The sequence below is a fragment of the Trichoderma aggressivum genome, assembly GCF_033847375.1.
Source record: "Trichoderma aggressivum f. europaeum strain CBS 100526 chromosome Unknown scaffold_010, whole genome shotgun sequence".
Lineage (NCBI taxonomy): Eukaryota > Fungi > Ascomycota > Sordariomycetes > Hypocreales > Hypocreaceae > Trichoderma > Trichoderma aggressivum.
Genome location: NW_026946376.1, coordinates 659683 through 685391, shown reverse-complemented (window position 1 = coordinate 685391; position 25709 = coordinate 659683). Strand labels below are relative to the sequence as shown.

The 25709-nt window shown below is 53.4% G+C and overlaps 6 protein-coding genes across 6 annotated transcripts; 2 read left to right on the top strand and 4 right to left on the bottom strand.

Moving 5' to 3' along the window:
* Nucleotides 1-579: 579 nt before the first annotated feature.
* On the top strand, nucleotides 580-1485 carry Triagg1_3592 (uncharacterized protein; the record flags this gene model as incomplete). The annotated part of the gene is made up of 1 exon (XM_062897901.1): nucleotides 580-1485. One exon carries the CDS (start codon nucleotides 580-582, stop codon nucleotides 1483-1485), a length of 906 nt encoding a protein of 301 aa, XP_062757581.1.
* Nucleotides 1486-2808: 1323 nt separating this feature from the next.
* Triagg1_3591 (transcriptional regulator family: Fungal Specific TF) lies at nucleotides 2809-5784 on the bottom strand (the record flags this gene model as incomplete). Its single annotated transcript, XM_062897900.1, has 2 exons — nucleotides 2809-4010; nucleotides 4074-5784. The coding sequence occupies 2 exons, from the start codon at nucleotides 5782-5784 to the stop codon at nucleotides 2809-2811; spliced, it is 2913 nt and encodes a 970-aa protein (XP_062757580.1).
* Nucleotides 5785-7801: 2017 nt separating this feature from the next.
* Nucleotides 7802-12651, bottom strand: Triagg1_3590 (uncharacterized protein; the record flags this gene model as incomplete). Its single annotated transcript, XM_062897899.1, has 3 exons — nucleotides 7802-11831; nucleotides 12025-12430; nucleotides 12468-12651. 3 exons carry the CDS (start codon nucleotides 12649-12651, stop codon nucleotides 7802-7804), a joined length of 4620 nt encoding a protein of 1539 aa, XP_062757579.1.
* Nucleotides 12652-17005: 4354 nt separating this feature from the next.
* On the top strand, nucleotides 17006-20806 carry Triagg1_3589 (uncharacterized protein; the record flags this gene model as incomplete). Its single annotated transcript, XM_062897898.1, has 8 exons — nucleotides 17006-17080; nucleotides 17151-17830; nucleotides 17896-17935; nucleotides 17988-18402; nucleotides 18652-18820; nucleotides 18891-19344; nucleotides 19402-19830; nucleotides 19883-20806. The coding sequence occupies 8 exons, from the start codon at nucleotides 17006-17008 to the stop codon at nucleotides 20804-20806; spliced, it is 3186 nt and encodes a 1061-aa protein (XP_062757578.1).
* Nucleotides 20807-21212: 406 nt separating this feature from the next.
* Triagg1_3588 (uncharacterized protein) lies at nucleotides 21213-22031 on the bottom strand (the record flags this gene model as incomplete). The annotated part of the gene is made up of 2 exons (XM_062897896.1): nucleotides 21213-21934; nucleotides 22028-22031. 2 exons carry the CDS (start codon nucleotides 22029-22031, stop codon nucleotides 21213-21215), a joined length of 726 nt encoding a protein of 241 aa, XP_062757577.1.
* Nucleotides 22032-23029: 998 nt separating this feature from the next.
* Nucleotides 23030-25249, bottom strand: Triagg1_3587 (uncharacterized protein; the record flags this gene model as incomplete). Its single annotated transcript, XM_062897895.1, has 5 exons — nucleotides 23030-23940; nucleotides 24014-24092; nucleotides 24159-24285; nucleotides 24352-24774; nucleotides 25038-25249. The coding sequence occupies 5 exons, from the start codon at nucleotides 25247-25249 to the stop codon at nucleotides 23030-23032; spliced, it is 1752 nt and encodes a 583-aa protein (XP_062757576.1).
* Nucleotides 25250-25709: the final 460 nt, after the last annotated feature.

Sequence of the window (25709 nt, the reverse complement as noted above, 5' to 3'; positions counted from 1 at the left end):
ACGAACCCAAACGCTACTGTATCCTCGACGCTTCTCCTCCGTGCCCGACGATACCGTCCGTTTCCCGCCCCGTGTCTATTCTGTCCTGTTCTGTTCATTACACAAGACAGTACAGGCCCATCTCGACCATCCATCTATATAAGCATCCTCCACGTGCCGCCATCCCCTCTTTTCGCCTCTCAACTCTCTTCTCTCTCTCTTCTCTCTTCTCTTCTTCTCTTTTTTTCTTCTCTCCTTCTTCTTACCATCTACACACATCTCTCCTCTCTTGCATCGCCAACGGCATCATCCTCGTCTTCCCTCTCCTTTGTCGCACACGTCACCCCCCACGGGCAATTCTGCGCCCCCCCTCGACCATCGCCGTCTAACCCGCCCACCACGGACAATCCATCCAAACCACGGACAAACGACTCGCAATCCCACCGCCCTAGGCTTCCCGTCACCACCAAACCGCCGTCACCCGCCGTCTCGTTTCCTTCTGCTCCTTTCCGTCTCACTGCCTTTATACCTTCTCTGTTCATATTCCTCGGCTCTCAGACCTTGGTTCTTCTCTCCACCCCTCCTCCACACAACAGAACAATGTCCGACACAAACGGTCCCGGTCCCGGTCCCGGCTCCGGCCACCGCCGCAGCTCAATCACTCAGGCTGCCCTGTCCAACCTGTTCCAGCGAGGGCCGTCCAACGGCTCGAGCGGACCTCCCTTCCCCAGCGCCAACGGCAATGCAGACTCGCAGAGACGGCGCCTGTCAATCACCACCATTGGGCTCTCCGGCACCTCTCCCTCCAACAACTCGTCCTTCATGCGGCGCGGCAGCATGTCCACCAACTCCAACTCGGATTCCATTGACGAGAACGTCATTGAGGACGAAGATGCCTTCAACGGCCCTAAAACGGCCCCGACCACGCCTTTTGTTCGCCACATGAGTTTTGGAGGCAACAATGCCATGAGAAACTTGCGCACAGGAGGCAGCCCCGGAAATGGTAAATCCCCAAAGTCTCCTCCTCCCCCGTCATCGCTCGGACGCAACCAGGGTGGTCATGGGGACCAGTGGCTCCCGTTGCTGTCCCAATCCTATCCGCACCAGCGTCAGGTTTCCATATCTGGCGCCTGGCCCGCGGTCGGACGCCGGTCCAGCCTTCACGGCGCCCCATCCTCTCATCCTCAGGCAAGCAACGTCCAGCATCCAAGAGCCTCTTCTGACAATCCTGCTTCTCGAACAGACCAGTTTGGCTTCAATTGGTCCGAACAGCTTAGATCCCGCGCCGAGAGCTCCGTCACCGGGGCTCGCCCCTCCTTTTCCTTCCAGGGCACCGGTTCCCACTCTCCTCCGAGGGCGATGCCAAACCATGACCGCTCAAAGTCCATCTCCGATATGCCGCAGCCTCCCGCGCAGGCATCCTCTGTCAAGCCCAAGCAGCCGGAACGCCCCAAGCCCGATGCTTTCCAGGAGAGAATCCTCAAGGGCGACTTTTACATGGACTGATGAGCATGTCCAGTCCGCTGCGCTTCCACGGCTACTGCTATGACTATAATCGCCACTGGAAGTTGCAAAAGTACTGCTTGGTCCATTCATGAGTGCATTGCGTTGTGCTTGTCTTTGCGCCGGCATATTCTCGCGCCATTCTGCTTTTCTTCAGCGACATTTCCATTTTCTGCGTCCGAGTTTCAGTACTTTACCGGCGTCTGGTTCTATTATTCGTTTCTGTACGATTCGAGGCTCTTCACGCCGCTGAACTACTTCTTCAGCGGCTGTACACTGTTGTGCACTGCAGTTGACGTTGACTGAATTGAACGAACCACCAAAACAACAAAAAAACACTCATAAAACGGGCACATCGTACGATGCAGGAAAAAAGCCAACTGACCAGATGCACAATCTTGCTAATTTGTGTGGAGATTTTGTGAGACTGCTGCGGATGCGTGGGATTTTTGACATTTTTGTCACCAACTATCATGGGAGGTGGGAAAAGGGACACAAGGATAAGCCGGGGCTTATTTCTCAACCTCGTGTACAACTATCGGATTTGATGGGAGAGGGGGAGATATTGGCAGACAAGGGCAAAAGAATGAATTACGAGCTGCAGGACAAGGCTTCTGGCATCGTCTGATGGGACGATGCGCTGGCGTCGGCGTTGCTGGTTTTTTTTTTTAGCGATGGGAAATGGCCAGCCCTGGGAACTGGGAGAGCATCCTGGCCATGTTGATTTTCAAACTGAGAAAGATTGCTTTTATCTAGCTTGTTATTTTGATGGGACAAGTTGAAATGGAAACACATTCTAGAAGACATGGGGACGGTTTACGTGTGAATGAAGAATCTGTGTGCATGATTCTGTGAACTACTAGTAGCCAGTAATGAATATGTTATACACACATTATGCGTTGCAGTAGGTACGTAACATGTAATTGCTCGTTTGGCACAGTAGTAGTTGTATAACGAAAGATGGGGTATTTTGATCATTAAAAGCAAACAAAATAAATAAACAAATAAACAAAGTTGTAGTAAAACACCGCTTCCCTAATATATATAGAAAACTAGCCAATTCGGTCCTGTCCAGTCCAGTCCATCCCAGTCAATATCAATAACACCTAACTCTGTCGGATTCACTCACCACGGAATCCGCAAGACGTATGTAAGGACAATCATCGAAAAAAAAAAAAACCGTAAACCGGTCCCTCCTAAAAGAAAAAACTCCTTGAGAGGTAGTTTAGTCCAGCATGGCTCCTAGTCATACATATCCCATGTACGAATAAACACATATTTTCAATCTCCTTGGTAGTACTCCCCCCCTTTACTAATTGGATAAACTCAAAAGGGGAATAGATTCGGGTCCGGCAGGCCCTGGAAAGCATCCGTAAACCAAGGCTCGTTCATGACAATCTTTGCTCCGCTCTCGTACATGTCCGACAAATCCGACGCCGCGAGATTCAGGCCCTCAATGTCGAAATTCGTCGGCATGGAACCCACGTCCAGGTCCGTAGGAACCATGGGCTGGGCGGCAGACATCCAGGGCGGGAAAGCCGGCGCCATGGCGGAATCGAGATCCGTAGACGACGGGGAAGGGCCCGGGATTTGCTGCTGCTGCTGCTGCTGCTGCTGCTGCTGCTGGGGCACGGAGGAAGCGTTGGACACGGACGCCGGCGGGGTGCCGGTGGAGGAGACGGCGTCGTGGAAGAAGGGCTGGGCGTGGTGCCTGCCGGTGCCGTTGAGGCCGGCAAAGATGTGGGCTGCGGCACCACCGCTGCCGTCTCGGCCGGTGGTTGCAACTTCGGAGAGGAGCTGGAGCGGAGTATTGACGTTTTGTTGTCGAGATTGTTGCTGGGGCGGTTGTAGATGCTGCTGCTGCTGCTGCTGTTGTTGTTGTTGTTGTTGTTGTTGTTGTTGCAACTGTTGTTGCAACTGCTGCTGCTGCTGCTGCTGTGTGCCCTGAGCTGTGTACTGCTGTTGTTGCTTCTGCTGTGATGACGACGAACAGGGACCGTCGCCTTCTTCGGGAGACGCTGTTCCACCGCCGCCACCCCCTTCTTTGCCTTGTTTGAAGAACCAGCTACGGAGCATAGCCAGCACGACCAGAAACTTGGCGGCGGGACGACACTTGTTGTCGGCGGCCGTGGCGCGAAACTTGTCGAGCAGGGCCTCGAGGTAGTACTCGACGCGCATATTGTCCTTGTGAATGACTTTGCCCATTTCAGAGCCCGGGCTGGACGCGGAAAAGTACATCTTGATGAGGATGACGACGCCGTACGCGACTCGCATGAAGTTGAAGACGGGGAGGCAGCGGATGCTGAGGACGTCCATGGATAAAAAGGTGTTGAAGATGCCGTCGATGGCGGTGAGACATGCCGAGAGGGCGTTGATGTGGGCGGCGGAGAGGGGCTCGGAGTTGACGATGCCGTCTTTGAGGGCGTCGGTGTTGAAGGGGGGCCGCCACTGGTCGGACATGGTATCGGAGTGGAGGGCCATTTCATGCATGTAGAGGTTGACGACGTTGAAGTTGAGACGCAGAGTATCTTGAACATTGTTAGTACATTGTCAAAAAAAAAAATCGAACAGAATCATGTTGGAAAACTCACGCTGCATCAGATTCTTGGGAATCGACGCAATGTACTTGTCGAGGTCCCTCTCCAAGGCCCTCAACGCGTACTGCGTCCTGGCATCCGTGATGTTGACCAGCGTCGACGGGTCGTCGAGCGAAAACTGCGAGCCCACCTCCTCGGCCAGGCGGTGCGTCCACACCAGGTGGCAAAAGTACTTGTCCGTGGGCGCGGCGTCGGGCGACGTCTCGAGAATCTCGAGGCACTCGGTCATGAAGGGCGTCCAGCGGATGAGGTTGGGGCGGTGCAGCGACATGGACGTGTTGAGGGCGAGGAAGAAGCACGTCAGCCACGCCCGGCGACACTCGATGCTGGACGAGTCGGGCGGCGGGTTGCGGCGAAAGGGCGGAGGGCCGCGTCTCGAGCCGCCCTTTCGGCCGAGGCCAATGTCGATGGCCATGACGGCGGCGATGTGGATGAGCTGGTAGAACTTGAGCTCCTCAAAGTGCTCGGGCGGCCAGTACCAGATGACGGCGACGTGGATGGCCTGGACCAGCTCGAGGTTCTTCTCGCCCGTGACAATGACCTTTTCGGCAAACAGCTGCATCAGCTCCTTTTGCAGGACGCGCTGCAGCGAGTGGTTCTCGCCCGTGGCGGCGGCCATGATGGCCAGGAACAGCGTGGGCTTGGTCTTGCGCAGCTCCATGACGGTGGCGCTGTGCGGGAACACGACGGCCGGCAGGTGTCGCACCATGTGCTCCTTGTACTTGTTGAACAGGCCCGTGGCGTGCTCCATGGTGATGAGGCCGCGGTCGACAATGTCGCCCTCGGTGGGCCTGGAGAAGCCGGACCAGCTCGTCGACGGCGTCAGGGCCTTGTGGCCGTGGTGGTCGTCGCTGCCGAGGGCATCACGGTCGGCGGCTTTTCGCTTCTGGCCGGCCATGACGATGGGCGGCTGGAAACTCGAGACGTCGTCCTGCGGTGTTGGATTGGGCGGCGTCGAAGCCGAGTGCATCAGCGGCGATGCTTCCATGCCTCCCCACGGCCTGACGCTCCCCGCCACCGCCGGATTGACCCATCCTCCTCCCCCTCCTGCTGCTGCTGCCGCCGTTTGATATCCGCCCGTGGAAGCGTCCGACTGGTGTTGTCGATGCTGATGCTGATGCTGATGCTGATGCTGCGATTGTTGTGACTGAGGCTGCGACTGAGACTGTCCACCCAGCGGGTTGAGACCCCCAGGCACGCCGGCCCTCGCGTGGAGGCTCGCCGTCAGGGCGTCAATCTTCTTCTCCAGCTCCGACACGCGGCTGTCCGTCTTCTTCTGGCGCTTCCGGGTCGGCACGGTGACGACGCAGCTGCGGCCAGCCTTGCGGCACCGCTTGCAGGGCTCGCCGTCGACGGCATCGGGTTCGCAGCGGACTTTGAGGCCGCGACAGGCCTCGCAAGCTCTCGATTTCTTTGCATCGGCGGCTGCAGCTGCGTCAGCGTCTCCTCCTCCCGCAGCTCCAGCTCCAGCATCAACACCAGCTCCAGCTCCAGCTCCAGCTCCTCCGGCTCCAGATCCGGCTGCCGCATGATCCGCCTGGTGATACTGCGGCGTGCTGCCCACCGTCGACGGCGTGTCGGCATTGTCTCGACCGCGCCCAGCCAACGAAGCGCTCGACTGTAGCTGCCCGGCCGGAGACGGACTCGAGTTGCTCACCCCGGTCGCCTCTCCATCGCCAGGCCGCAACCGAGGATCGAGGTCCATATAAAGAGAACAAGAAGAAGAGAAGAAGAAAAAAGAAGAAGAAGAAGAAGAAGAAGAAAAGAAGAATCGAAAAAAGAATAGACCACACACACTCGCACACGATTCGGAAGGTTCCGATAGGCGGTTTCGGGTTCTGGAATAGGCTTACCTGGGCCAAGAATGTCTGTGGGAAGTTCAACGGCGATTCAGCCCGCCGAGTTTCCGACGCGTTTGGCACCGACTCGCCGACTTTTTTTCTTTTCTTTTTTTGTCCAAGTTTTTGGCTTGGGTTTGGACATGGGATGACTTATGTAAGCGAGGCTTGGGTTGTAAAAGCCTCGGGAGTTTTAAGCGGATGAAAGAAGGAGAAGACAATCAATACATGACACGAAACAATACACACACACTGGGGCTCACCAATTGGAATCGAGGAGGGGGAGACTGAGTGAAAAAAAAAAAAGAAAAAAAAAAAAAAAAAGTCCAGTCAGGGGGGGAAAAAAGGAGGGAAAAAAAGAAACCGAGGCTTAGAAGGGAAGAAGGAAGAAAAAGTGGCTCAGCTACACATTGAAAATGTGATGAAGAAACAGGTTCTCTCTGCATCATCAGACCAGCACAATCAAGAATAATCCTTCAAGAATCACTACAGAGTAACATAATTGGATGTCCAAAATAATAAAAATAGCAGCCATTGGATGCATTTGGCCCGCTTGTTCCGCGAGCTTTATTTCACCCACGCACCATGAGCCCATTCCCATATAGGCATACAATTCATCATCACCGGTCTCGAAACCCCCAAGAAAAAACTTCCGGTACTGCCGACGGAGACAGCCCAGCCTAAAATCCTCAACGGCCGATTCGATTACCGCCGGTCTCTAGGCCTAGCTCTTAACCTTTGCCCCTTTGGTCGCGGGAATTTCTCTTCTTCCATGCATGTAAGACGCCAGAGGTCCCAGTCTGGGGTATTTTCATCCATTTCTTTGCTACAAGTGCTAGTATTTATTACTCCGTGTTCCGTGCCTTTTATATTACTTACTACTACTACTTTACATTGATCCGTGCCATCCATACAAGCTCGCGTGCTGTAGAATATATGCCTCACGTCCTTTCAGCTCTCTCTACGTCTCCCTGTCTCCCCCATGATCGACATCACGAGCCGCATTAGGTAGGTAGCAATACCCGCATGCAGTAGAAAACATGGATACTATTTACAGCATTATCCGTTAGTACTAGTATTCAGAAAACGTTGGTTCGTATAAAGCGTGCGGTAAAAAAATATTACTCTGTTGTTTTGTTTGTAGTAGCCATTCGTTTATGAGGCGCGCCCCCTAGATTCCGCCATGCAATTACTTCCATGCTGTTATCAACAAGCAAAAAATGGCCTCATCTCTTCAGGAAGAGCATGAGAAGATAAAAAAAAAAAAAAAAAACTAGACGACGATAAAACAATCGCCGGTCCCCTCCCAATAATAAATAAATAAAAAGCTCAGCATAACTCCACGACTGGTTTCCTCCCAGTCAAGCCGGCCTCAAATCACGCGTTACAGTAAACCCGTACAGCAAAAATACCCATGCCATTTTAGACTGCAACATATATATACACACACAGGGCCAATGGATTGATTGCCTTGGAAAATAGATAATGTCTCTCATATCTGATCCATTCATGGTATGCTTCGGGGGTCAAAAAAGGAGAAGCTGGGGGGGAGAAAAAAAAAGTAACAACACGCAGAAAAATAAAGCAAGCATAGATCATGCCATTCCCGACTTTAGACATTTTGGTTCCAGCTTTGTCGCAGTATATAGTTTGTAAACACCAATCACGGTGAAAGAAAAAGAGCGAGAAAGAAAAAGAACGAAATTTGAAGCTGAAAATCGACGTTGGTATCATCGCTATGATTGAACAGAGGGGGTATGTCCTGCATGCGAAATAATAATGATAATAATAACAATTAAATCAATCCAAAAAAAAAAGAAGAAAAGTTGAACCTCTTTTTGAAAAATGGAAAAAATAAAATCTTTAATCGGCAAGTTATTACGTTTAGAAATGCGCCTCTTCGCGTAGGCGACTCTTGGATCCTTGCTGATGCTGCAAGCCCGACGAGCCACCCATCATGATGGCGCTCTCCCGGCGCCTAGACATGCTCCCCTGATCGTACGCAGCAAGGTTGCCGTTTTGGTCCTCTGCCGTCACGGGGAGAAGAGACTGCTCGTATGCCGGGCTGGCTCGGTGAGGCGGTTGCGCAACTGGACCGTCTGGTGGCCCGCCGCCAGTGCTGTGTATTGGCTGGGAAACCGCTCTAGGGCTCTGGTGAAGCAGATAGGAAGGCTCGTAGCTGTGGCGAGACGCCCCGGTCGGAGTGGGCGACCCGCGCGCCGCATTCAGGTTCATCAACAGAGGTGGCGTCGGTGTTGATCTCGCCGGGTCTCGGATGGATTCTGGCCATCCTTGATGGCGCGGAGAGGCGCTTCCGGATGATGTTGATGGACGACCTGGCGGCGGGTCGAAGCGCCCAACAGAGTCCGATCGACCATGGCTGCCCGTCTCGGAGATGGGAGAAGGCAGCTCGTACTCTTCGGGGTCGACTCCGAAAATGGCCTCGTAGTTTTGGAGGAACGTGGCAAAGACGGGCGCCGGGATGTTGAGCGTCGGCGAAAAGACGATGCCCACGTTTCGCACCGTCATCTTGTTAATGTCCGAGTTGTTGATGATTCGAATCAGGAATGCAATCAGGTACTTGAGCAGCGTTGCGTTGGCCTGGGGCAGTCGCTGCGATAGCTCGTTGAGGGCCGCCATCTTTTCGTCCTTGTCGGTAATCTCCGTCGTGATCGACATGAATTCCAGGTGAAGATCTCTCGTGAGTATGCTTGTGGGCAGCTCTCGCAGGTACAGCTTCAGGAGAGACGCCACGGCATGTATGTCGTAAAAGTGCTCGTCGGTGACCAGGTTGATGTCGCCTTCGTTGTTGAAGCGCTCTCGAAGCTGTTTGATGACGACATTCGAACCACTAAGCCGGAAAATGCCCTCTTCGAAAATCGCGTTTTGAGCCTCCAGATACTGGATGCAGCGGTAGACAACCGACGGCAGGGGCACGTCGACGTCCACTGGGGGGTTATACCGTACAGCCTCGGCCAGAGGCGCGCCGAAAACGTGGCGAACCGGGCCGTGGTAGCCATTCTGTGGCGGGGTGGCTCCAGATCCGCCCTCGCTGCCTCCAAACAAGGAATCCTGTCCGTCAGACGAAGTGCGCGCCTTGGGTCCAAATCCAAAGAAACTTCGCTTCCTCTGCTTCTTCTCGTCGTGCGAAGGGGCCGGTGCTGGAGGTGGTGCCGTCAGGCCAATTCTGCTTCCCCACGAGGAGGCATCCGAAATCACCTGAGGGTCTTTTGGCCCGGAGATGATTTTCGAGTGCGAGTCCGCATGGTGATGCTCGCTTTGGCTGCCAGACGTCTTTGGTCGGTTTCCATGGTTGCCCTGGTGTGGAGCGTCCCCGGCGTGGGTAGAGTCGTACCTCACTCCAATCAGCGTGTCCGAGCCCGACGCCTGATGTTGCTGGTTCACTTTGCCTCCCTTCTTGGCTTTGTTGAGCTGGTCTCCAGATGTCTGACGGTCATGAACAGGCCTTGTGGCTGGCTGTTCGTCCTCGGGGTCTCGGTAGTCGATCCACTGCAGCAAATTCTCCACCCAAATGTCTCTTTCTCTGTCACTCTCCGCACACAACACGTGTTTGACGTGGTTGCTGGAGTCTTTCTTCTTGGGCTCGAGGATGAGAAAGGCGTGGCGATATTGGCTATCCAGCTCCTCGTCGTTGTTGTGAGCAGTCGGCGTGTTGGCTTCGTTGTTGTGAGATTGCTTGCCGATTTGAGCACCTTGAAGCTTGATTGTGCCGAGATGGGCGCCACCAGGAGTCTCATAGTACTTCAACAGAGGACCGTTGAGAATGAAGAAGCGCGATTTCCATCCGCCAAAGTTTTTGCCCTTCTTGGTAAGATAACCGTTGCGAGTGGGTCGGCCGTCGGATCGGATCGATGCGTTGTCGTCCTTGGGTTTGTACATTTGTCCAGTCTCATCAGCGTTGGGGGGCAGGGTGTGGTTAGAGAGATATTTGCAGAGCTCTAGAGCTGCGTTGGTGTCAAGCGGAGTATTCAGAAGCTCGTCCATGTACTGGTCCAAGACGGCTCTTCGGGCATCAATCTTGGCAGGCGCATGTCCGGTAAACAATGACCTGTCTGGCGTCTTGGCTATAAAAGCAGGACACTGCTTCAGTCGCTGGTCCAGCTTGGCTAGAGACGCAGAGTCCTTCTCCACGCGCCAAAGCTCGCCCCCGTCAGCCCGCGAAATGATGGCAAGCGTAAAGACGGGATCCTCCTCGAGCTGGGTCAACGACAAGAGACTTGCTCTGGACGGCTTCATGCGGGACGACGCGACTCTTATGGCGATGGAAGGCAGCGCGTTTGGCGGTAGCAGCAGATCGGGGTATTCGTCGGTCACCAACCCTCTGAAGATGGCAGTTCGTTCCACCGGGCTCGAAGCGCCCCTGGAGTAGTCGCCAGCCTCCATGGCCCTCTTGAGCGGGTTTCCATCGCTCAATGATGCGGTGGGCGGCACGATCATGGGCGTGCCGGGCGGCATGGGAATCGGTTGTCGTGGAGGCCGTGGCGACAACGGACCGCCCCTTGGCGACATTGGAGGATTGCCAAGCGTCATCTTGGGGTTCCCAAACGGCCTGGGGCTGGCAGGCAAACCAGGGCTGAGGATGGGAGCAGTCAACTCTCGAGGTCTGGCCCCATTCAGAACCGCATCCAGAGACGCGGTGGGCATCCCGGGCTGCAAACTGGCGGGCACGGTAGAAGAGCTGGGGATTCCTCCCGTTCCAGCCTCGGCCATCTTGGATGCGCTCCGCACCTCGACCTCCTGAACAGCCAAAACGTCGCGCTCACGATCGTCTTCCTCGCGCGTTCGTCGGCGGCCGCGGTTCTCGGGAATAATCTCATCCACTTCCAACACGTCGTCGTAGTCGGAATCCGAGTCTTCGATGGTGGGAGAGTCAAGCTGGCGCCGAATCTCCTGCCGCAGCTGAAGAGGCGCAGGGGGAGGCTTCCGCGGTGGCGAAGGGAACTTGCCGATGCCCTCGTCCGGCTGTGGTGTGGGCTCCATGATGGTCACTGTCGGGGGGGCATTGGCGGCGGGAGGTTTTGGCGGCGGCTTATTGGGCGGGTGGCTTGGCAGGCTGCGCGACGGAGGCAGGGAGGCATTGTACGGCATCTCGTTCAGCTGGTCGCTGTTGCGTTCTCTCCGCGCCTGGTCGGCCGCCTGCTCTTCCGCCTCGTGGTCATAATGGTCCAGAGCATATTCCTGGGGTTTGGGCATCTCCTCTGAAGGATCCAACAGCTCGGCCACAGCCGAAGGGGGTGCGTGTGATCGATCTGCCGGAGGTGTGATTGGATAGGGAGCCAAAGCCATGTCCATGGGCGAGCCCAATTGGCCCTCAGAGTCCAGCTTTGGGGTGTTGGGCAAAGGCACCACTGGCTCCTTTGGTGATTCGACTTCCTGGCGTAGCAGGCGTGCATCGTTGTGCGCGTCTGACTGTTTTCTATCTTGTTGGCTGCCCGGCGGCTTTACTACCAAGGGACTCGCCATTAGCTCTTTTACTTTTTTCCTGTACTTTTCCTTGTCCTTGAGAGCAGCCTCCAAGTCCTTATTCAGCCCCAGGATCATGGCCCTCTGCTTGTCAACCAGGCGCCATAGCTGGCTGTTTTGCTGCGCCTGGGATTGCTTCTCCTTGAGCAGATACTGAATGACGGCCTCGGGGCTGCCGGCGGTTTGTATCAACCTCGCAATTTCTTCCGATGTGGCCTGATTGTTAGTGGTATTATTCGCTTGCGCGCTTGAGGAGATGGCGGAGATGGCACTGTCGATGGAGGAATTGCGAGGCAAGCCCGTGGCAGGACCGCTGGGCGCGGTGGATGTCGTCGGACTGGCCATTGCTGTCGACGAGCCTTGGACAGGCTTCGGATTCACAGGTTGGCGGCCGCTGTGAGTATCATTCGGGGCGGCGTGAGGATCTGGTCTAGAATGCAGCGCGGGTTAGAACGTGCCCCCAATTTCAATGAGCATTCGACGGCAGGCCATGCTCTTCTTTGGCCGCCTTTCTATCTCCTCCACCACTTTTGGTCTGCTTAAATTTCTATTTTCCTCTTCTTTCTCTCTTTCTTTCTTTTTCTAAATTAAATGAATGGGGTCATGGCTGTATGGCGACGCACCTTGGGCGCTCCTCGTCTGGGCTGGAGGGGTTGGACGAGTCGGAGTAGAAGGTAGTGTGCCCACCCGCAGAAGATGGGGTCGTATTGCTATTCGATCGCGTGTCAATGGGCGGCGGGCGTCTCCGGCTCGCGGCGGTACTGGGCCAAGGAGGACCCGGGGTGGTCAGCGAGGACGCTGTGTAGCTGGGCGAGGAGAGCGGGCTCGGTATGGATGGGCGTGAGGATCTGTAGTAGTTGCGGCGGAGGCGGGCATCAGCATAAGCATAAGCATAGGCAAAAGGCAAAGAGACGAAAGCGAAAAAGAAGGGCAAAAGCAAAAGCAAAAGCAACCAAACAGCGACGACGGTGCAGTGCAGAGCAGAGCCGAGGCAGGCCAAGCAAGACAAAACAAAGAAGAAGCAAATGGCTTTGAAAGGTAATGAGGGTCAAGGGTAATTCCGTACTCCGTGGCACCGGGCAATCGCAATGAGGATGGTACAGTATGGTAAGCGGCAAGATGAAACCGGGGGGTCCAAATATAGACGGGGCAACCTTGCGCGCAACGTCGAGCGGCGATTCACCGCGGCGGTAGGGGTCAGGGGGCAAGGTGAGATGAAAGCAGTCAAGAGGAAGAATGCGCAGAAGCATCAAGTGGCAGACGGCGGGCAGAGCTTCTCTTCGCAGCGGTGGGTGAAGGCGGCACTAGAGCTCCCAGAGAAGCAGAAGCCCGTCCCAGAACCAACACGGCCAAGCCAAAGCAACAAAGCCTTGTGTCTGGGGCGTTGGGTTGGACAGCAGAAACAGCGAGAATGTGGTTTTGGGTTGGGATGAAGGGCAGGGAAAGGCGGGCTAGCGAAAGAAGCACAGACGACGGCTTCTGGGCTCTTGAGGCTAGCGAAGCCAGGGGGGGGGGGGCTCGGTCGCTTCTGTGGTCGCTGGTCCTTGGATTTCGTTGCTCACCTGGTTGTGGCCGGAGCCCTGCCGGGGAACGAGCTGGCCGGCGACGACGTCGACATGGCGACTTTGATTTGATTTGGGGGGGTTTGATTTGATTTGGCTGTCGGGGGAGTCAGGTACGGCTATGGGTATGGGTATGGGTATGGGTACGGGTGGCGGTTGGGCTGGGCGCGATTCGATTCGTCAGCGCCAGATGCCAATGTAGGCACTCGTATGTATGTAGATTGCAAGCAAAATGCCAATGCCGGCGTCAATATCGGTGCCAAATGCCAGATGGGCGAATGGGCGTCGAACCCCTGTCCTGCCCTGTGCCTGTCCTGTGCCTGTCCTGTGCCTGTCTTGTCTCGTCCACCAGGCAGCTGAAATGATGGGTTAGTGTGTGTCTTGTCTTGCGCCCGCGACTCGTGCCCCGGGAGCTTCGTGCCCACGCCCAGGAGTTGCAGAGCAGAGTAATAACTAGAGCAACGATACGGATGTGCAATGATATGCGATACGCAATAATTCGTAGACTGTATGGCGTATGGCGTGCGTGGGGAGCAGCAAATTTCAGGTGGAGGGCGGCTGTCTGAGCTCTGCCGGCTGTGCTTCGCTTCGCTTCACCCTTGATCCGCGCTGCATGCACGTCTAAGTACCGCGAAGCCAAGTGTGGAGGCGAGCAGGAGACAGAGACAGACAAAGTCGGAAGCGCTGTGACCAGGTCCAGGCACCAGGCATGGAGATGGAGATGGAGATGGAGATGGAGATGGAGCACGTATCCGTCCGAGTATGTACGAGCACTAATAAAGGCCAGCCGGTGCTCCGTTATGAGGTCAGACGGCCGGGTTTGGATGTTGTTTCTTTCTTCTTCCTTTTTTTCCCTCCCTCGTCTTGCTTTGTTCTTTTTCTTCACCTGGGAGGGTCTTTCGCTTCTTCTCGTCTTTTTTTTTTTTTTTCGCGGGGGCTTCGATCTCGCTTCTTCTTTATTTCTTCTTCTTTTTTTCTCGTCTCCGCCAAAACGCGAGGACCAACCCACCAGCCAGCTAGCTAGCTAGTCCAGATACTGCGATGAACGACGGCGACGTGGATCGACCGCTGATAGACAGCCAGTACGAGTACGTGGACTCCGTACCCTTGGGGTGATCGGCCCTCGAGCCCAATGTGAACGAGGTGCAGCAGACGGCGAGATAAGAAGGGGGGAATCGCTGAGCTGGGGTGGAGGTCAACCGAGGGCGTGTGGGCTGGGCTGGCTCGGGGGGGCACAGGGAAAAAGCCAGCACAGGCCGAGATTTGCATGCAGCAAGAGGAGATGAAGTACTCGTATGAGCAAAGTAAAATGGAGGCGAGAGCGGCAGGTTTGCTCGTAACAGGTAACCCACGAGCACCACCAAAGGCGGTGATGTCAAGCAGTAAAGTTGGCGATTACTAAAGCTAAAGATAAAAGGTTTGGTTCTATCGAGTCAAAAAAGCTGGGTACTGCTGAGGTTTGACGGATCGATGGATCCCGAACAAACTTTTTTTTCTTCTTCCTCTTGCATCGCCTCGTCCCATCAAACATGGTCCTGAAAGCTTATCGCTCTGATTTCCGTCGTCTTTGATCCCCACAACTTTCTTTGCCTCTGGAATGTCCTGCTTCTGCCAATAATGGATCAAATGGCCTCCACAAAGTCTCAACTCGCCTAGAGATGGAGACGAGAAAATGGCGTGTGCCCAGCCCAGGATGGATCGAGACGGTGCCGTCTGCTCGGGCCCCTCGGAAGCTTTGCCTTGGCCTGCGGACTCCATCCCCCAACAAGGCACAAGGCACAGGAACAGGAACAGGAACAGGCACATGCTATTTGTTCTCCCCTCCATTCTTCTGAGTCGAAAAGGCACGGCTCGCCCACGTGGTCGGGTCTGCCCTCGACTCCAACTTGATATCATCATCGCGTGTCTGCAATGGGCTATGCGCCCCGACCCGACAGCCTTTGTCCCTGACCAGACGGAGAAACTCCTCCGTGCCTCGTGCATGTCCTCGTTTAAAGCGCAGGAGATTTCGGCTAGCCGCCAGCCCAGCCAGCCCTCGCCCTCATCCCATGCCGGGCCATTGACAGCGGCACGCACAAATGAACAAGGACAACCCCCAAGCGCCAGGACGGAGCATCGAGGGCCCTCCTTGCATTGCCAGCAATCTCCGGCTTGGCCCTCCAATGGCACGCAGTCCTCCATACACACAACTCTCTCTCTCTCTCTCTCTCTCTCTCTCTTAGTTCGCAACAGCACCACGGCGGCTGACGCGCTCCTTTGGACACAAGACAGCGGCAATTCCCAGCAAGGTCCATCCCAGCAAGGCACCGCTTTGGCCCCCCTGCAGCTCTGGCTGCTGCACGTCGCCTTTCGTAAATTAAAAGTAGGGGAACGGTGGGGAATCAACCTAGTCGCCAATTAGCCCTCGTGCTCGGAGCAAAAGAATGCTCGCCAACTCGCCTTAGGCCGCTTCAGGCACAGCCGTGGGTGGGCTGTGGCTTTGGTTTCTTTTGTCTGGATCTTGTGATGCGTGCCACTTTGCAGATGGTGTGGTTGCGCAGCTTGTGGTCTGGCCTGATTTTTATCTGGGCTGTTCTGCTTCGGCCTGTGATTGATGAACTCTGGATACAGCAGTAACTCATACTGTGACTCGGCACAGTAGCCTCCTGGTCGGACGAACCTTCTGACGTGATGGCAGCCAGCATGAACCACGGCAATCCATTCCATCTATCTGCCTTGGCGCCGTTGTTGGACTGGAATCCTTCGGCACAGGGTACAGTAAGCTATTCCCGTACATTAGTAGATTAGGTACTCCATCGTATATTACTGTACGTGTACGGTACGATGCCTATCTTACATACAACATTAGTAAGGTAATTGCTGTACCCACGGCGCAGAGTCGGTGGATTAAGCATAGTCGTAGTCCTTGTTGCAGGCCCTTTCGCATATCCACGATCCAATTGTCTGTAACCTCCTGTGCTAGTAGCCACTAGGCAAGTGGCGCGTTGAGGGCATCTACTCGTAAGCACCTCTCTTAGTATTGCTGTACGAGTCTGTACTTGCGGTCAGCCGAATCCAGCAAATGCTTCCATCGTCAGGTACGGCACAGGTACAAGCACTAAACTCGACTCCTGCTCCTCAGTCCCCCTTTCAGCTGTAGCTAAACATTGGTCGCGCGGAGATTTGATCAGCAGATGCAAGTACTATTCCCACCTACCTCTTATGCCCGCACTTGGCCAAGTGTTACTTTGATCCCATCAACAGGTACCTTTGTGCTAAGGAGACGAAATAAGTGGAACTGCAATGAGGGTTACTTTGGTAACTCGCGGTAAAGGTGTCCATATCATATTCCATGTTGAAGCTAATGTTGTTTTCTGAAAGTGAGATGATACTATTACCACTGGACAATTTCACATCTGCAAATGCAAGTAAACCTAGGTACCCATCTTGTGGAAAATGGATTGACCACTCCATTGACACCAGTTACTTTGTTATCTTGAATTGCCTGATATATTCGACAGAGAATACATCATGAGGTATATTGGTATACTTTGATTCTCCGTAGACTCAGTCATAATGGAAAACACCTACCTTAGTACCTCATGATATCATGCAGAGAAAGAGCAAGAGCAAACACGTTCATTCCTTCTCCTAAATACCCGGCAATTTGCACCCGCTTACACGTCTTCCCTTCACCGCCTGCCCATCCATTTCGGGGCGGGGATGCAGACAAAGTAAGACACTAACTCAATCCCGGTCATGTGTTGGTCGTCTCTTGCATGATCAGCCTCAGCCTCTTCAGCCGCCGCAGGATTCGATTTTAAGAGAGGAAAATATGAAGAAAAAGAGAGGAGCATTGATACTGCTACTCAGAAGAGAAGAACAACCTACAACGCAATTATCCCCGTCTCCGTGATGCCAATCAACTAAAACCCCGAGCCCTGCTGGACCAACCGCTCCCGCCAACATCAACTCTACAGTAGCCAAACTCTCGTCTCCATGTTCCTGAGTTTAGCTGATCCCAGCGTCTGAGTCAGGCCTCGACTGGCAAATCATCTCCGACATGGCGCACGACGACTCCAGACGGCGCAGCGAACGCCCGCGCCGCTCCACTGGGGGCTCCGAAGCTTACTTTCAGGTTTGTCCTTGTATGTCTGCGTCCAAGTAGAGAGCATCGTGGCTGACCAGACGGATGCGTGTATGTGTAGCCGCCTCAACGTGCAAGGCGAGAGTTTACACGCCGCGATTTCCTCAATGAGAGCGGAGACGAATTTGTCAACCGCCGGGAGTCCAATGATGAAGCTGAGCCGGTGATACTTCGCAGCCGTGTCACTAGATCGCCCCCTGCCCCCCAATTGCAGCAACGACGAGCCTTTGCCAGAGACAGCTCAGGGGTTGAGGCCGCCATCACGGAGTCTCCTACTGCTCTTCATCATGCGGCCTCTTCAGATGAAGATGATCGGGTTGCGCGGTTTAGGAGGCGTAGAGATGACGACGAACAATTCGACTCTCGCATCAGGGAGGAAGTCATCATCGAGAGACGGGAAGAGCCGCGCTCGGTACGATATATCGATGCCGAGGGAGATGGATATCGTGTCCATCGTCCCGTGAGCCCCATCATTGAAGACATTGATGCGTTTGACGACTTTCACTTTGTCTTTCCAGCAGAGGACCCATCAAAGGATGCAGAGCTGTCTGACCTGGACACCCCAACAACTGAGAGCGAATCGACACAAAAAATCGAACGTCCCCTTTCAAATGTCATCACTGCCCCTGGGATTTATTCTTCCAGCTACTCTGGAACAGCAGAGCTTGGGGCTCAACACGATGTGAATTTGACACTTCTACACGACCCTAGAGGCAAAAAGCAGCCTCTGTTCCGATGGTTGTAAGGCCAAACCCGCCCGCTGTGCACGCTTGTTTGTCTCGATTCATGTGCTTACTCTGCCGCAGACATATTCGCCAAGACATAATGAACTTTGACGCATTCTGGGTAATGAAACTTGGATATTCCGTGGCTGACTTCAGGCTGATAATCCTTGCAGGTCCAAGTATCGCAACAATTCCACTTTCGCGATGCTGAAAGAAAGGCAGTGGTTAACCTGCAGGCCGAAGTTAAGCGGCAATGCGTCAAGACCCGATACAATCCCCAAGGTGCAAAAGTAGGTTACATGGAGCCTCGATGCATCCAGACTTCGATACAATCGTCCAATAAGAAACCATCCGAGGACTCACATGCCGCCAATTGGATCTGCATCCCGTATTTCCATCTGCAGCAATATTCTGCAGCCCCCTCAACTTCGAATACGGCACTTTTCCCGGCCCAGACTTTGCTCCAATCCCAATACTCTCGCAGTGGCCAGCAGAGAGACATGGACCAAGCAGTGTGCCAGATTGGGCAAGTTCCGCGGGGGGAATGTTTTCACATCTCGCAATTGTGGTGCCTTATTGTCGGCAATAGTATGTATTCTACAAGTTCCCGCAAAACTTCATAATCTGCTGACACCAAACTGGCGTCCTCGTCACTTGTGGTACAATGCCGCAGTCGCACTTGCAAGGTACAACCGTGAAAATGAGCACGGAGCCCGGCCAAGCAGGAGGAGGACCGGGCAGAATTCTCGTATCATACGGGGGAGCAGTAATGTGGTCTTTGGCAACAAAGGAATGCCAAACGTGGTTTGTAAGTGTCTCTCTGACATCTTCCAAAAGTTGACATGGCTGAGTGGTTCCAGGCCTTCATCTCCCACTTTCGTGCCTTTTGGCCGCGGAAGCTCGAGTTTTGGCGCAAAGATCACCTGTTAACAGCGGGAAACTGGGCCAAAATCTTGAACCTAGCCGAGGGACAACGCGGCGATGTGAGGTTGAAATTGAAGATTGCGTATGGTGTTCCCGGCATCCTCACCAGCGGAATGGCTGTTTGGTGGAAATATGGCTAATGAATACATCAGAGATGCACCCGACCTGCTACGAACATTTCTGAAGCCGGATGCAACATCCAACAAGGCATCTGAAAAGCGCCCCCAGCATTCAGCAGCTGCACCAGAATACCTGCACGTTTTCACACTTTTGTCGAAAAGTGCAGATTCATCCAGCGATTCCGTTCTCAAGGACCTTCAGGAACAACTATCGGCGGCCGAGAAGTTCATGACAGAAAAGACTTCTTACACGGCACAGCGAGGATACAAGAGATGCGAACTTATGACGAGAGACGGTGTGAATGGCCAACTCGAGAAACTAGCGGCTCGTATCGAAGAGAAGAAGAGCGATACAGTCCGCCGCTCATATGAGGAAAGGCTTGACGTCTTCAATATGGCGGGCACGTTGTTTCAATTATTCTTCCCTCTCTCATTCCATGGCCCTACCACGGGCAAATACTGGGGTGCTCTGAGCAAGCTGATGGAGGTGAGAATCCCTGGGCAATTCTTTTTGTTTGCATTGATTAACATTCAACTGTGATAGATGCCTGAACTGGACGAAGATGATGATGTTCGGGTGATTTCATCTCCGGTTTCAGAAATCAGAAACACTCTCTGGCAGTTGACCCAGGACATACACTCGTTTCAAAATCTCATGTCCTTTGCGGGCAAGGAAGATCGCGCCGCCATGGAACTGCCTCATGAACTTGTGACTGCGTGGCTGCACATTGTTTTCGGCCTGATTTATGGCACCTATGCGCTCGACTGGTACAACCACATGACAAAGGCAAAATCACTGCTAAAAGATGGGATGCAGAAAATGGTTGAAAGCATTTCCGGCCAAAATCTCTTGGACAAGGCTGTCATGCAGCCAACAGAGGTCATGTCCCTCATAGCACTCAACCTCCTGCATGACGACGTGGGCAAGTATGATGATATTTGCGATACATACTCGCTCTATCTCAATTCCTTGGTATGCAAGTTCACCTAACAGAGGCCGAGCCACAACTGCTAACCATTACTAGGATACAGACATTACTACAAAGGCTCCCAGTCGGACGTATGAGCATCGTATTGATCTGGTCAACCAAGAAATGACTGCCATTAAACGAAATTTATCAAGGCAGAAAAATATAATAGCTATGCTGAGAAACAAAACCAGCATCACGGACGGAAACTTCATGGTACGATATGGGGAGGAATTGCCGGCACGTATGAGGGGAGAGTTTGGCGGTATGAAACGCGGAGTTCTTAGACCTCAATATTATGAGGCTGCGGTTGACAGAACCGTCGGACGCGTCGTATACGACCGAGGCAAATTTGACGCTCAGTTTATGAACGACCTCGAGACGGCTTCCAATCTGTCGTCGACGGACAGGGGAGGGTTTCGGAGCCTCTTTCTCGCTGACTGCGCCAACCTGGTTGACCAGAGAGAATACGAATTCCGGCGAAACACAGAGTATGCGGAGGACCTGGAGCGGGAGATTACGTACAAGATGGAGTGGACCAAGGACAGGCAAGAGAACGCCATCTACGCCTTCACCTTGGTCACCATCATCTTTTTGCCGCTGAGCGCCATCTCGAGCATCTTTGGCATGAACACCAACGACATCCGCAACATGGACTTTGACCAGTGGCTGTATTGGGTAGTGGCCTTGCCCGTCACGGTCATCATCATCATTGCCGGCCTATGGTGGATGGACGAGCTCAGCAACGCAACGGACTGGCTCATTGGCAAACGCTGGCGCTCCTCAAAGGGGGCCTCGAGTTCATATGGGTCGAGCATGGATTATGACTCGACGAGCCGTGCCAGCGAGGACATGCCGGGTGTCTACCGTCGAGCTCGATATTCACGTCCGACTGCGCGGAAATATGTGAATAATATCGAGGTTCCCGTTTCTAGTATGCCGCCGCCGCGAAGACGGAGGACTTCGTTTTACAAGTATTGAGACGTGTTGCGGTAGATGCTGTTGATATATACGTCTTTTAAGCATGCGCATAAGCATTGGGTGATGTACGGAATTATGAAGATAGAAATAGAAATGAGAGTCAAAAAGGATGAAAATGAAACTTGAGTATAAACAATAATCATCTGTGACGTAAATCGCGTTCGTTATAGGGCATGTGCCCCAAGTGGTAAAAGGTAATTGTTCGTTACATTGTGATTCTTCCATATGTACTGCAAGATTTCATAAGATGGGCCGTTCCATACATGTTATTGCAAGTAGGCAATCCCAAGTCGTCTCTCTGTAGATCTTTCCCCTACCCAAAAAAAAACCAAAAAAAAAAAAAAAACAATTCAATATCGATATGTCAGACAACGAAAAAAGAAAAAGTTGCCAATTCAAAAAAGCATTAGTCGTATCGGTATTCGCGATCCTGTATACGGATGTAATCGCGCTCTCGATCCTCCTCAACGTACCGCGACGGAGAGGGCGACGCACGCCGTCGAGCGGGGCTGCGCGGAGCATCGACGTAGCGATACGTCTTGTACTGGGGCTCCATGGGGACCGGGTAGGGAATGTACCGCTCCCTCTCGATGTAGACTTCTCTGTCGCGCGACTCCTCGACGTCGCGATCGCGGTGGCTGTCGCGGTCGTGGTAGCGGGATAGTTGGTCGTCGTCGCGGTGGCGGTGGTGGCTGCGGCTGCGGCTGCGGGATTGGCTGGAGATGGAGGAGCGGCTCTTGGAGCGATGGTGGTGCTTGTCCTTGTTCTTCTTCTTCTTCTTCTTTTTCTTGTCGTCTTTTTCGTCCTCGCTGACGGCGATGACTTCGATGAACTCTGGCTCGGGGGAGGGCCGGCGCAGGGGAGGTGGTGAGGGCCGGCGCAGAGGGGGTAGGGAGTAGACGGGCGCGGGAAAAGGAGGAGGCATGGGAGCGGGAGGGAGCGTGGGTGGAGGTGGAGGCGGGAGCTGGATGATTGCTGGCGGGGGACGGGGCGGGAGGGTGATGTACTCGACGGGGGGAGGGGAGGGGGAGGGGGATTCGGGGATGTAGCGGGTGACGTGGGTTTGGCGGGTGACGATGTCGGGGTCGGGGGGAGAGAGGTAGAGGCGCTTCTTGACGCTGTGACGGCCTGGGTGATGATGTTAGTGATGTTGTTGTTGTTGTTGTTGTTTGTTGACGAGTGAGAAGGGATGAGGGGGGGAGAGAGTTGGGAGAGACTTACCCATGGTGAAGAAGAAGAGGGTTGAAGAGGATTGTTTGCGCTGATGAAGTTGTGATGCGGTGCGATGGTTTGTGTGAGTGGTTGTTGAATGAAGATGACTGAGTGAGGATGGATGAGAGTGAGCGGATGACTGGTAAGGTGCTTGTATGGACAGATAAGATAAGCGCCGAGGTGAAAAGAGAGCTGGGATCAGGCGTGACGTCTTTTCAGTCTCGTGAGCTGGTTGGTTGGTTGGGTGGCTTGCATGTGAGACACTGCTTATAAGGATAGAATCAATTGCAAAGAGAGGGAAAATAGAGGAGAGAGAGAGAGAGAGAGAGAGAGCAAGTCAAGTAACGAAAATTCTAGTCTATTCCAGTACCAGGCACCGGAATGTGAATGGCTGGCTGACTCCAAGGCTGCTTTGGGTTGCAAGAAAAAGAGGGAGAGACAAGGAGTACCTGGATAGTATTACGACGTCATGGGCTAAAACAGGGAATACGAGTGGCTGTGGGGCGGGCCGGGTGTTTTTACAGCGGACGAAGCTGCGCCTTGGGGAGGGAACTTGGGTGGTGTATGTTGGGTATTTAGGCGGCAGATGGACGATGATTAATACATGATGGTATAGAGAAATATAGCCAGAGATGTTTGTTGTGGAGTAGTAGATCAAGAGTAGGAGGTAAATAGTTCAAGCAGATGGATGAGAGAGATGGGATAGCTTCTTCATTCCCCCTACCCGGGAGCGGCAACAAATGGTAGATGTCATCATCTGAAATGGTCGTTTTATTGGTTCATTGCTTGGCATTCTATTCTTGAAACATTATATCAAATCATTCTGCTCATGCTCATGCTCATGCTCATGTATACTCACACAAAAGTTGCTCTATACTTACACTCGACTCTGTCTTTCCAAGCCCCAACTTCAAACCAACTTAGTACCAGGAATAGTATCTCACAGACTCACATACACACACACATGCTCTGCTATCAGTTTCGAAATCTCATCCACTCACTTGTCTCGTTTCATCTCTTCGTCTTCTTACCGCTCATGCCTTGGCCTCCCCCTGCTGATGCATTGGACTTGGTCCTCATACATCTGCTATGATACGCTCTGGGGCTGGTGCTCGGTGGCCTCTCTGCTTCTGCTTCTGCTTTTGCTTCTGCTGCGTCCGCGTCCGCGCCGTCTGTGCCAAACGAGTTCCAGGTGCCTGTGTCGCTGCCTGTGCTTCCCGCAACGCTTGGGGCCTGGTACACCAGCGTCGACTCTTCTTCGCTGTACTCTTTGATGCTGGCCTCTCTCTTCTTCCAACCATGGCTCGTTGCTGAAGCTCTGTCTTGTCCGTCAAAGCTATCAGGTGTCCCCCTTCTGGCATGTTGCTCGGAATAATTCCTTGCATCGGCTTTGTTCTTCTGGTAGAGGTCATACTGCCCCAGCACACGATCAAATAAAGCCTCCAGCTCAAGCTCGCTCGGCAAGATGGACTCTGTCGACGATCGGTAGTGGCCAAGTGCCGTTCGATATTCTACTTGGTCCGCAGCAATGGCAGCCGACCACCGCTTCCACGAGGGCATGCATAGGATCTCGGGGAAATACGGTTGGCGCAGCAGAGACGGGAGCAGTGCGTCCAAGAGACCAGCGAGAGCGTGGCGCATCGGCTTCATCAGCTCGAATAGCGGTTCTGAATATAAAATGTCGACGGAGCTGATGAAATAGGTGGCAATGGACCTGCTGGTTTTGTAGTCCATTTCCTTGTAGATGTAGTAGGAGTTGAGGTATGTGGAGAGATCTTTGGAAGTGTCTTCGAGGATGGACAAGATGCGCGATGCCATTGCGGGAATCTGAAAGTTGACTGCTGCGCAATAGGCGAGGACACAACGGGGAATGTGTATAAAGTTGAGCGGCTGGCTCGAGTCTCGCTCGCAAATATCGAGGTCTGCAGGGAATGAATCGGCTGGGTTAGCTGAGATGCGGGAAAAAAATGATTGCTTTGAGGGAAGATGCCGTACTTTTGGTGTACATGAAGAAGAGGCAAGGCTGTACCGCCCCGATGGCGTGTGGCAGATGTATCTCGACGGGCGATCCGTCCTGAAAACCGAGGAATCAGCAACGTGAATTCATTTTTTGTTTTCTTGACTGTATTTTTTGTGTTACCTGGTTTGGTGGAGGGAGCTTGTCGCGAAACCATCCCGAGCGCCGCGTGAGGATATCGCGGTGCAGCTGAAACACGCTCTTTTCCACGTACAAATAGACGTTTGATCCAAAGGGATGTCTCCAAAGGCTACATGGGATTTGATTTTTTTTAATCAGCAAAAGGGCATTTTCTTCGGAACCAGGGTGTGCTCACATCTTGGCAGCCTGGTCAGCCTCCTCTTCCAGGATCAACCTCGTCGGCGTGCTGATTCGAGAAACGCCAGAGATGGACTCTTCAGATTGTGTCTCTTCATTTGTCGAGCAGCTTGATTTCGACACGTCGCATGGCGGAGATGCGTGAGTCTCTGCTGTTTCGCTGGCTGCGGTGTCGGCGGCTGCTCCAGAAGTGCCCAGCTCTGGAAATTCCTCATCCGCCAGCGGCTGAGTCTTGGTAGGGGAATCTTCATGATCGGAAGCTGCTGGGATCGGGCTTCGATTCCAGGGATTTGTTTTGGGGGGAGAGGCCGGCTTTAGATTTGGTGCGGCTGCGTCTTTGGGCTTCCAGGTTGGCTTTGACAGCTTTTGGCTTCGGCCGTCGAGCGAGGTGGGCTTTGTTTTTGCCATTTTGCGGCATGAGCTATTGGATTGGTAAGAATGGATGGATGGAGCTTGTGTAGGTAGGGATGGTGATTTATTGCTAGATGACGCTCATGTTGAGAGAGAGAGAGAGAGAGAGAGAGAGAGAGAGAGAGAGAGAGAGAGAGAGAGAGAGAGAGAGAGAGAGAGAGAGAGTCGGGGAATCTGTGTGTGGCTTCAAACAACAGCGAGCATGGTTTTTTGTTTGGAGTGAGATTGTGATTGTGAGTTGTGAGATGTGAGTGTGAATACGGGTTTGCTTACGTTTGAACCAGGCCATTTTTGATGACGGCGAGAATTGCCAGCTGGAGCAGGATGATTGAGCAAAAGAGCGGCAGTGTCAACAGCTGGCGGCCCAGAGACAGGACGGGTAGCCATGAAAAGGTGGTGCGGATGATGAACTGCTGCTGGCTCTTGAGCAAGACGGCATGGGCAATGTTGAGGTCGTCGTCGTAGATGCCGGCAGCGGACGTCATGTTGGAGGTTGGAATTGCAGCTGAGGTTGAGGATGTGATTGTAATGTCAATTCACACAGAGTCTGTCTTGGGGGGAGATCGAGGGGAGGCCATGATGATTCCAATGCGGTGTAATTAATATATCGATTGCTTCAGATAGTAGCGTTACGTGTAACAGAGCCATCCACCAGCTGCTATACTTGCGGAGATACCGTCCGGCCTGTTTTGGCTATTAATTAGGCTATTGGCGGGCAGGCTTGGTCTCATTATCCATATTGCCAAGTTTGACAGCTGGGCTGCTAATCTTGCTGGCCGTGCTGGTTGTGGAAATGATTGTAAATGTTGCACGACGCAGTGCTACCGTCTAAGTAAATAGCCTGAGACTTGCGGCTGCTAATTGATTTAGATTTGATTTGATTTCCGGGGAATTGGGAGTTGGTTGGATAAGGTATGGGTGGGTACGTACCCGAGGGAGAGAGCA